At 38.4% G+C, this 11,834-nt stretch overlaps 1 protein-coding gene across 1 annotated transcript; it reads left to right on the top strand.

Moving 5' to 3' along the window:
* Positions 1 to 9,638: 9,638 nt before the first annotated feature.
* LOC145994046 (uncharacterized) lies at positions 9,639 to 11,462 on the top strand. Its single transcript, XM_083130129.1, has one exon. It carries the CDS (start codon positions 9,639 to 9,641, stop codon positions 11,460 to 11,462), a length of 1,824 nt encoding a protein of 607 aa, XP_082986255.1.
* Positions 11,463 to 11,834: the final 372 nt, after the last annotated feature.

The following is an 11,834-nucleotide window of genomic DNA, read 5'->3' as shown; positions in this document are numbered from 1 at the left end:
AAGAAAAGTAACATGCATTATCTTAATTAATTCTGCTAGATTCTCTTTTTAATATAGTTTTCATATTTTAAATTATGTAAAGAAACTGATTCAAATGTGTTATTATCAATAGGTTTTGATTATAAACTTAACCGTTACTTTCGAACCTGTAAGCATATAATATTTAGTTCTTCTAACTTCCTAGCACATGTCATTTGCTGTTTCTAAAATTGTTCTAGAATTTCTTAATGTTTGCACCATTCTTCAGTATGTGATCATCATCTTCATATGCTGTTATACAATTCCAGTCTAGTTCACATTTAATTTGCGCTTATTTTCATATTTTGTACATATTTATTTTAAAAATATTAAAGGGTGTGATTGTAAGTCAAATAAATATTGCTCTCACAACAGTTAAGTAGCCTTAAAATATTGATAACCGTCGAAGAATTAACACTTCTTTTTAAGTTGGAAACATTGATAAGTTTTCTTCTTACCAGTCAACAATGGCAAAACACATGTTAATGTATTTGTGCTATTTATTTTAAAATATATATTGACAAAATTTGTATCACTGTGACTCTGCTTGTATGCTACCTGATATCAAAATACACACACGCTTGTGGTCTTGAATGTAGTTCAGTACAAATCATTCACTTGTAAGATGCTCAGAATCATATTGTTTTGCTTTTTTGTAATGCACAATAAAACATGTACGACAAAGACGATTGGATTATTTTGTTATTCATTTTTTCTTACTTGTATTTTCAAAAGACTACCGAGTTATGAAAATTTCCAGACAAGTATGTGTGGTGCCATCTATTGCTGGATTTGTAATTAAGAAGAGCATCATGCATAATGCTGTCGAATAACAATATAGTCCACAGTAACATGTATTAAAATATCAAAATCACAGGCCTATATTACGAGCGCAACAGTTTTATCGAGCTTTTACTTCTAGATCAAGGGCGTATCCAGGGCGTGGGTCCAGGGATCCGGACCCCCTCCAAATTCCTTTCTTCTTTTTTAAAAAAATACTATGGTGAATTCAGCATACTTTCCAATGTGACACTTTTTTTTTTAGTTTCATACTGTGTAGTGATATATCAGCTGAAAATCTGACTTCAGTGAGAAACTGTTTTGGTACAGTAAGTGAAGTTTGTATGTTCTTTCTAAGAAATATTACATGCAGAGGTGAAATACTAAAAACAAATATATTGCACTATGTACCAGACTGTAAAAAAAAATATTGTCGGTGTGCGAAACTCGATTTCTAGAAAAACATGCTTCACTTCACATTTTTGTTAAATTGCTTCAACCTTGTCAGTTAAGTGGAGCTGTCCGAGTCAGGGTGCGAAATCACTGCAGATTGGTGGGGGGAAGGAGCAGACAGACATTCGGAAACACACACACTATAAAATATACAATATACAGCGTGTTCATAAATATACTGTCATACTTTAAAGTGGTATTAGGTCGCTTTGGATAATCGTATTTAAATGAAATTGGTGACATTTGAAAGAAAAACTCAAATAGTTTATTTTACAACTCATAGACATTGAATGTGGCACCCACGAGTGGCCCTGCAGACATCAAGGCGATATTCCCATTCATGCCACACACGCTCCAACATATCCACAGGGATGGACTGGATTGCAGAAGTGATGCGAATTTGCAGTTCTTGCAGGTTTTGAGGCAATGGAGGTACATAGACACAATCTTTTATGTAACCCCATAAAAAAAAGTCACAGACCGGTAAGTCAGGTGACCTCGGCGGCCAATTGTAGAAGACATTATCATAATTTCCAGCACGTCCAATCCATCTTCCTGGAAACCGCTCATTCAGATGTTTCCGAACATGTAAATGCCAGTGAGGAGGTGCTTCATCTTGTTGAAAAATAAATTGATTGCCTTCATTTTCTTCCAATTGTGGAAATAACCATTCAGTGAGCATGTCAAGATAAGCTGGACCTTTCACAGTGGCCTCTCGAAAGAAAAATGGGCCATAGACTTGACGTTTCGATACGGCACAAAAGACATTCACTTTATGGGAGTCTCTTTCAAATGTCACCAATTTAATTTAAGTACGATTATCCAAAGCGACGTAATACCACTTTAAAGTATGTCAGTATATTTATGGACACGGTGTATTATATCGACTGTCTTTCATTCAAAATGTAATTGCAAATTGAAGATTTTGATGTCATACTACTGATTCTATGAACAATGTTTTGCGTAAGGCAGGAGGTACAAAAATTAAGGGATATTAAGAAGATAAAAGTTTCCTGTATAAAATTCACATATAAGTGCTATTACGTGTTTTATTAATATATGTATATACTTCGTGGTTGCTAACGAAAGGCGATGAGAAATGGAGAAGAAATAAGTCGGTCTAACTTCCGTGTTCCAGGGATGCTAGATTCAGTGTCCTAAGAGATGAGGCTCTTTCTAGTCCGTTCTTTTTGTGTTATCGATATTATTCCAGTCAAGCATATTCGAATCCCAAACTAATTGTTTATGTTCGTTGTTAAAACAAAAACTCTCCCCCCATGAACAGTTTGGTGGGGGGAAATTTCAGGACAAGATCGTTGGTGGGGGGAATTCGTCCCCCACAGGATTTCGCATCCTGGTTCGAGTGAACCATCTCAAGCAAGTGATCTTCTAGCCGCAGTTAACAAGTGGACTTTCTTAATTGTACTCTTTATCTGTGAAAAGGTTTTAAGTTTTACTGCACAATTGTCAAAGTATTTAGAGTCCTCATCACAATTTAGCTTCTGCTCTTCTTGCCCAAGAGACGTCACAGAACTGCTTCAGAAACTTTGGAAGATTTGAGATGAAGAGTCCAATCAAATATTTCAAACTGCTTCTGAAAAGTGTGTCAACAGACATTCTATTCTGAATTGCGATTCCAAAATAATAAACAAAAAAAGGAGAAAAAACGAGATAACTCTCCTCATACTATTGTCGAGGTGGGAGGGGGGCATTCGCCATTAGCCTTGGGGGCTAGGCACCCCTAGCTGAACCCCTCCAAATTTTCTTGCGCCCCTGTTCTAGATGTATAGAATTTTAATTTTCTGTACACCATTTTGAACATAATTGAACCATGGAAAATTTCTGTAGCGTAAAATCCATCTGAGGGCAAAGTCTTACCAAGCAGATTATCGTTCTCGGCACCTGGTCGCGGATCGTGTCCCATCGCCGCTGTTTTCTGGCTTTAGACATCAGGGTTCACATTCATGTAGCTTCCCAAAGGTCCGGAAGATGCTGGATCAACACCGAAATTATGGAACAGGGAGCGAACGCGGGACCGCTCTCACCAAAGGCCAGAGCGCCAACCATTAGGTTACGTAACTCAAGACTTTTCCTGCTCGATGTACAGTTTATAATGAATGTATTAAGACATTATTATTTTAGGCGACCAAAAACAGCGGAATGCTTACTAATAAAGCGCTGAGTACATACTACCGGTTTGAAAATTGTCAAGCTAATTATCTTTTGGATATTGCGGGTAAAAGTGCTGAACCATTACATGGGATACAAATTGTTGTATTTTTGTTTGTTTAAAACAGGCTCTCAGCCGCAGTTTTAAGTGGGGTTGAGAAGTTCCCAAAAAAAGATTCATTACTCAATCAAAGCAGAATGAAGTAGTCTACAAACGTAAATATATACTCCAAACGAAGAATTTATTATATATCTCAAAACGAGTAAAGATATGTAACATTAAATTCATGTATATTATTCCTAGCAATGTAAGTCGTCAACAATTGTAATTCTTTTGCTTGGCGCCATATGCAAAAACAAAAATATGTAATAAATAGCATAAAAGTCTGAGCACTTGTAGCTTGAGTTAAATCTCACTAGATGTCACTACAGACAATCTAAATTCGTGCCATCTGTTGAGCGTTCTTGCAAGTTCAGGAACCATCTAGCTTGCACGACCCTGTGACAAAACAAACACAAATAAATCTGTAGTTGATTTCTTTATGAATTACACATTGCCGGATCTACAAATCTTGGGCCTCCCCGCAAAATATTACCAAAGGCCCCCCCCTACTTACCTACCTTTATATTTTTATTTTATTTATTTATTTTATTTACTCAGAGTTTCAGATACAGTCTTATTTGGCCATTTTACACTGAAACAACATAAAGTAGAGAATGTATGTGTGTGTGTGAGAGTGTGTGTGTGTATGTAATTCTTGATTTCATGTTGACAAAGTCACATATAAGGACCTAGAGGGTGATTCAAAAGTCCCTTACCACCCCCTATAAAAAAGTAATGGAGTTAGGCTGTGTACAATTGATCATGATAAAAACAGGTTAGGCTTAGGGTGAACCACATTGGTGTGTTCCAAGGGGATGTCCGCCAAATTGGTGACCGCCATATTGAATTCAACTCATTTTTTAAAAAAATGGGAAGGGGTGATGTGATTTGTTACAATCATGCAGTCCTAACTTTTTCCTGACTAAAAATAGGTTGAAGAAACCTTCAGCATTGCATTTCTCGTACAATTCCAAACCCGGGGTGGGTGATTTAAGGTCGGAATTTTTGCGGCTCTGTTCCCGCATAAAGCGGCTCTAGGGCCCACCAAGCCTCAAAGCAAATGGTACCATGGGGAAGGGGGATAAATGTGGCCGCAGCGTGGTGCTGATCACATCACCTCCAAGATAGCCAACATTGAAAATATGTGCGGCGCACATAACCAAAATGTGCCTTCATGGCATGGTGATATATACAAAGGGATGTTTTACCTGTATAGCTATATTGTATTCGTTTCTGCAACCCTGAGTAACTAACTTAAAATTTTACATTCGCATTTACGAGCCCTCTACTATGAAAATGGCTGAGGACCCCCTAAAGGCTTACATGTCTCTGGGCCCCACCGCACTGCGGGGTTTTGCAGCTTGTAGATCCGGCACTGGTCAATTACAGAACGTTCGCAAATTAGTTACACAAAAGTACGCTGCCATATTTGCTGATGCAGTCTTGAATCCTTAAGGTCAGTGTTCACTCGCCAAAGTAAGAGCGTATGTGGTCGGAATGCATGTTAGTGATCGATTCATTTGGTGTATTTTACTTCGGTTTTCTGCCACTAGAGCGACCATAATATTCTGGCCCAGAAACGAGACGTCTCAAGTAAGTCAGTATACCACATCCTGAAAAATTGGCAATCATAAAACTATTATTATTATTATTATTAGTTTAAGTATGAATCACATAAATTATACATTGTGAGCAACAAATAAAATTTGATCTCCTGTTATCAAATTGATAATTGTAAGCTCAGTGTTTCTCCTCTCTCCTGGTCAGCCTTTTAGGCCCATACGCTGAAGTTAAAGAATGCCAAAACTGTTCATAACTTCCCTTAATATTTACTGCTATAGAAATAACGGAATCCACATAAAACAATAAGAATCGTAACGCGAGATAACCTAAACAGCAAAACTGCTGTCTGCTCGAAGCTTCTCGACGACAGTGTTTGTTGGCGCAATTAGCAAAAAGTAGAAGAAAAGCGCCAAATAACAAATTTCTATGAAGTACTTGGAGCAGTGTTGCCATGACACTAATTTAAATATTCCATCGACTTTTTTTTAGCCTGAAATGTCTCAAATTTACATTTAGTTTTCAAGCTAACTTCTAAAATATAATAATAATAATAATAATATTTTATTGTCATTAAGCTTGTACAGCAATAGACAACGTCAAGAACAAAATACATGTAAAATTTATTATAAAATAATATAAAATTATAACCCGTTTTATGTTTAAGTTGCACTAAAATACAATATTTTTATTTTCAAGAAATTCTTGAGTTGAGTAGAATGGTATAGCAAGTAACCATGCATACAGTTTATGTTTAAATACATTCATAGGCATATTTGTCACATCAAGAGGTAGCTTATTAAATAGTCTTAATCCTAGAGCTGCATAACTATTCAGGGATTTTGAGAGTCTATGATAGGGTATATTTATACGCCTGCTGTTTCTTGTAGTATAGGAATGTACATCTTGTCTTGTTCCGTCAATCGCAAAACAGTATGTAAAAGGCCAACCAGCGCCATCTCTTGGCGTTAAGAATTACTAAAAACAATAGAATATCGTCGAGCGTACAGCAGAGACAGACACCTGCACGCGAAAAGATCGCTTTTCACAACGCTACGTACTTTCATGTATTTTTATGTATATTTACAGTTCGCTTATATTTTTATACAATATATCCACGTATAATCATTACGCGAGTGTTGTTTTTTATCATAACCTCAGCGGTGAAGGAAGACAACAGTCCGGAGCCGCAACATTTTGGTCCTCCAAATCCGGATGCAACGAGATTGAGCCCGCCATGGACGTCAACCGTCTCATCGCAGCAGCAACAACAAGGTAGGTAGTGAGTGCATGCAAGATTCGTCACTTTCCTATTTAATTACATCCTCACACCCTTTGTGTTACCCTGTGTTAGTGTTCAGTGAAATGTAAGTGAACTTTCAATACTGCAACGAACAGTTCCAGCGCATCAGTGTCGTGACAAAACAGTTTGAATTCTCGTTAGCAACAATGAATGCAGAGAGACTGAAAGAGCTTATCGTTAAGCGGGGACAAGTAAAGGCTAGAGTAACGCGTTTCAGAGCATACATTGATAGCCTCACAGAAGAGCATGGAATCGCACAATTAACATTACGTCATGAGAAATTTGTTGAATCGTGGAAAGACTTCGAAAACATTCAGTCAGAAATTGAACTTTTGCAAGATGAGTCATTACAGGAACAGGAAGGTCAAGAAAGGGAACACTTCGAAAATGCATATTTTGAGTTAGCGGCGCGCGCACAAACTCTACTCCAGTCGCACGCAACGTCTAAAATTCACAACGAAGTGCCGAAAGATACGCAGGACAATATTGCAGTGAAATTGCCAGTGATAAATCTACCGTTATTTCACGGACATTATGATGAATGGTTGTCTTTTTTTGACACGTTTCAAGCACTAATTCATAACAATTCGTCATTGCAAGCTATTCAGAAATTTCACTATTTGCGTTCTTCGCTGCGAGGGGAAGTCATTCAAGCGCTCGAGATCTCTGCACAGAATTACGAAACGGCGTGGTCACTTTTAAAGGAACGGTTTGAAAACAAAAGCTACATTGTAAACAAACACGTAAAGGCATTGTTTGATTTACCGCCTGTAAAAAGGGAATCGGCTGCCGCTTTGAAGCGACTTCTAGACAGCATAGTGAAACATTTACGTGCTTTAAAAGCGCTTGGTCAACCGACAGAAAATTGGGACGCTCTTCTCTTGCATTTAGTAACAAATAAATTAGATAGCGTTACTCATAAAGAATGGGAAGAAACAATTCCAGGTACTGAACTTCCGTCGATGTCAGAACTCATTCAGTTTCTGCAACAAAGGTGTCAAGTTCTAGATGCCGTAGATAACAATCGGCCCACACAAAATAAACCTCTGTTTCGCAACAAAGGCTCTTATTCTCAGAAGAGTGGATCGGAAAGTAAGAATACGTTTAAAACAAACGTTCATCTTTCATACAATGAACCAAAGTGCAGGTTTTGTAATCAAGCACACTTCATTTATCAGTGCACTTCATTCAAAGCAAAATCAGTACCAGAGCGAATAAATGTAGTAAAGCGTCTTTCACTTTGCCTCAATTGTTTAAAAGCTGGACACAGATCTGAGACGTGCCCCTCAGGTAATTGTAAGATTTGCAATTCAAGGCACAATTCCCTACTTCATTTTTCTCAACAGTCATCATCACGCAGCGCATCATCATCGTCGTCTTCTCAATCAGAAAACTACGTCACTCCGAGTGCAGGGCGGAGAGATACAGAATCCGTTATATGTGTAACACAAAATACTCAGAAACAAACAAATGTAATGTTGTGTACAGCAGTTGTTTATGTTAGTAATGCACAAGGATCATATCATATTTGTCGAGCGCTTCTCGATTCGGCATCGCAATCAAACTTTATCAGTTCGAGAATGGCGCAAATGTTGAAATTGAAAAGAACCAACAGGGTGTCTCACATAAATGGAATAGGCGCATCAGAATCAAAGGCGTGTCACAGCGTTCAAGCCACTGTCAAATCAAGATTCAATGCTTATTCTGCCACATTAGAATTTGTCGTTCTGCCTGAAATCACACAAGAACTGCCAGAACTTCCGATTAATATCCACAATTGGAATATTAAACAGAATATTCATTTGGCAGATCCACAATTCAATACACCTCAAAGAGTAGACTTACTGATCGGAGCGGGAATATTCTTTGATCTGCTTTGTATAGGTCAAATACGTCTCGCACAGGGTTGCCAACTCTACAGAAAACCACTTTCGGATGGATCGTGGGAGGTAAATATGATATTACGTCACATCATGCATCGCCAAACGTATGTTGTCTTAGCGTAGAAGAACGAATCGAAGATCAACTACAAAGATTCTGGTCACTTGAAGAATGCAACACTAAGCCTAGCTTATCCGCAGAAGAGATTGCTTGTGAAGAACATTTTAAGGCTAATTTCAAAAGAGATGAAACTGGAAGATTTATTGTTAGATTGCCAGTAAAGGACAGCATAAGTAAATTAGGTGATTCAAAGGAAATAGCAACCAGAAGATTTCATTTATTGGAGAAGAGGCTCGTCAAGAATCCAGAATTGAAGGATGCTTATGTCAATTTTATGAACGAATATGAAAGTTTGAAACACATGCAACGTATTGAGGAAGATGACTGTCACATTTCAGAATGTTTCTTGCCTCATCATTGCGTAACCAAGGAAACAAGCTCCACATCAAAGCACCGTGTTGTTTTCGATGCCTCATGCAAAACTTCCAGTGGATTATCACTCAACGATATTCTAATGGTGGGACCTACAATACAAGATGACATATTCGCTATTGTCACACGATTTAGGCAACACAAATACGTCATTACTTGTGACATTCAGAAAATGTATAGACAAATACAAGTTCATTCAGAAGATACTTGTCTACAGAAGATTCTTTGGCGTGATGACCCACAGAAACCTCTCAAAACATTTCAGCTCTCAACAGTGACGTATGGGACAGCTTCAGCGCCATTTCTTGCTACGAGAAGTCTTGAACAACTTGCATTAGATGAAAAACAGGAATTTCCAAAGGCTGCAGAAGTCGTACTCAGAGATATCTACGTTGATGATATTCTAACAGGTTCCAACACAATGGAAGAAATATTAGAATTGCAGAACAGTCTCATCGCATTATTACAACGTGGAGGATTTCAATTGAGAAAATGGTGTGCTAATGACTCAACATTATTATCTCGCATTCCAGTAGAACATCAAGAAACAAAACTAGATCACATTGATGAAGCACAACAAACTATAGGAGTTTAGGATTATTATGGAATCCAACCACAGATGAATTTTACTTCACCATAAAGGATACAAATCGAAGTGAAAGGATTTCCAAACTATCTATTTTATCCACCATTGCTGGTATCTTCGATCCATTAGGAATAATAGGACCAGTCATACTCAAAGCAAAGGTATTTCTTCAACATCTGTGGAGACTGAAACTAGATTGGGATGAAACATTACCATCATCACTGCATTCAGAATGGGATCACTTTCGCAAGGAACTACCACAGCTAGAGAAACTTCATGTTCCCAGATGGACAATGACCGAACCAACATCAGAAGTAGAGATACATGGGTTCAGCGACGCATCTGAGCTTGGTTATGGAGCATGCATTTACATTAAATGCAAGGATTCAAATGGACATATCACGTCTACTTTACTTTGCTCGAAATCTCGCGTTGCCCCTCTAAAAAAGGTAACTTTACCACGTTTGGAACTGTGTGGAGCATTACTTCTTGCCAGACTTACACACAAGGTCACAGAAGCTCTAAAATGGACAGGAATGAAGATTATTCTATGGTCAGACTCTACTATTGTACTAGCTTGGCTGAAAGCGCCTTCATCACAATGGAAAACTTTCGTGGCCAACAGAGTGGCTGAAATACAGAAACTGACAAGCAGTTATAAATGGAGACACGTACGAACTCAAGACAATCCAGCAGATCATATTTCAAGAGGGTTGTTACCATCACAAATGCCAAATGCTAAATCTTGGTGGCATGGACCATCATGGTTAACAAATGAACTTATTTATCACAATGAGATTACAGTTGAACCTCAAGATTTACATGAACAAAGGAAAACTACAGTCGCCTTAACAACTACAAAGTCATTTGAGTTACTTGAACAATACTCCACATTAGAAAGATTACAGAGAGTAACAGCGTATTGTATGAGATTTTCTCACAACTCAAGAAAGTTACAGCAGGAACGACAGTTTGGACCATTGACCACAACTGAACTGCAAGGAGCTATTACATGCTTAATAAAACTTACTCAAGAACAAGAATTTCAACCAGAGTTGCAAGCTCTCAAAAGTAAAGCAGAACTACCCAAGTCAAGCAGACTACTTAACTTAAATTCGTTTCTCGACAAGAATCAGGTAATTAGGGTGGGCGGAAGACTTGCAGCATCTGAAATTACATATAACCAAAAATATCCAATTATTCTACCTGCAAACTCCAGATTGACTATTTTGATTGCTGAAAATGAGCACAGAAGACTACTCAACGCTGGACCTCAACTTCTGCTGACGTCACTAAGACAATCGTATTGGCCCCTCAGTGGACGTAACTTAACCAGAAGAATTGTACATCAGTGCATTGTTTGCTTCAAAAACAAACCGAAGACATTTGAACAGCTGATGGGAGACCTTCCAAGAGAAAGAGTGACACCAAGTAGACCATTTTTACACAGCGGTGTAGATTATTGCGGTCCAATTTACATCAAAACCAACAATCGTCGTGGCAGCAGACTAGAAAAGGCTTACATCGCAATTTTTGTCTGCCTGGCTACAAAGGCTGTACATATCGAACTAGTCAGCAACTTAACTACAGATTCATTTATTGGAGCATTGAAACGATTCATCTCTCGACGAGGAAGATGTGCTAAAATTTTCTCTGATAATGCAACAAACTTTGTAGGTGCACAACGTGAATTACGAGAGTTACAAACATTATTCATGTCGCAAGTTCATCAAGAAAAGGTTCAGAATTTCCTAGCTTCTGACAACATTGAATGGCATTTCATACCCCCAAGGTTAGCAAGTATGGGAGGCCTCTGGGAAGCTGCAGTGAAGTCGCTGAAGTATCATTTGAAGAGGATAATAGGAAACGCCTCATTCACTTACGAAGAGACTTACACATATCTAACACTCATCGAAGCTTGCTTAAATTCTAGACCCTTGACTCCTTTATCTAATGACCCGAATGACCTCAACCCTTTAACCCCTGGCCATTTTCTAGTTGGTGAGGCACTCACTACCATTTCCGAACCTGATTTGAACTTAATTCCAGTGAATAGACTATCCAGGTGGCAGCATATGCAACAGTTATCAACATTTTTGGAACAGGTGGTCACGTGAATATCTCACAAATCTTCAACAACGATCCAAATGGAAACGGAAGAACACTAATCTACGCGTTGGAGACCTGGTCTTAATCAAAGAAGACAACCTTCCCCCCTTGAGCTGGAAGTTAGGAAGAATCATCGAGCTACATCCAGGAGGTGATGGACTTGTTCGGGTGGTATCCATAAAAACAATCCACGGCCAGACTAAGAGAGCAGTCGGGAGGCTGTGCCCCCTTCCAGTGTAGTGTAACTAGTGTGACTTAATTAGGTTGAAGGCAGTGCCTTCAAGGTGGGCGGCATGTTCCGTCAATCGCAAAACAGTATGTAAAAGGCCAACCAGTGCCATCTCTTGGCGTTAAGAATTACTAAAAACAATAGAACATCG

This window comes from Lepisma saccharinum, chromosome 10 (assembly GCF_977018435.1).
Source record: "Lepisma saccharinum chromosome 10, izLepSacc3.1, whole genome shotgun sequence".
NCBI classification, from domain to species: Eukaryota; Metazoa; Arthropoda; class Insecta; order Zygentoma; family Lepismatidae; genus Lepisma; species Lepisma saccharinum.
This window is presented reverse-complemented; position numbering and strand designations above follow the sequence as displayed.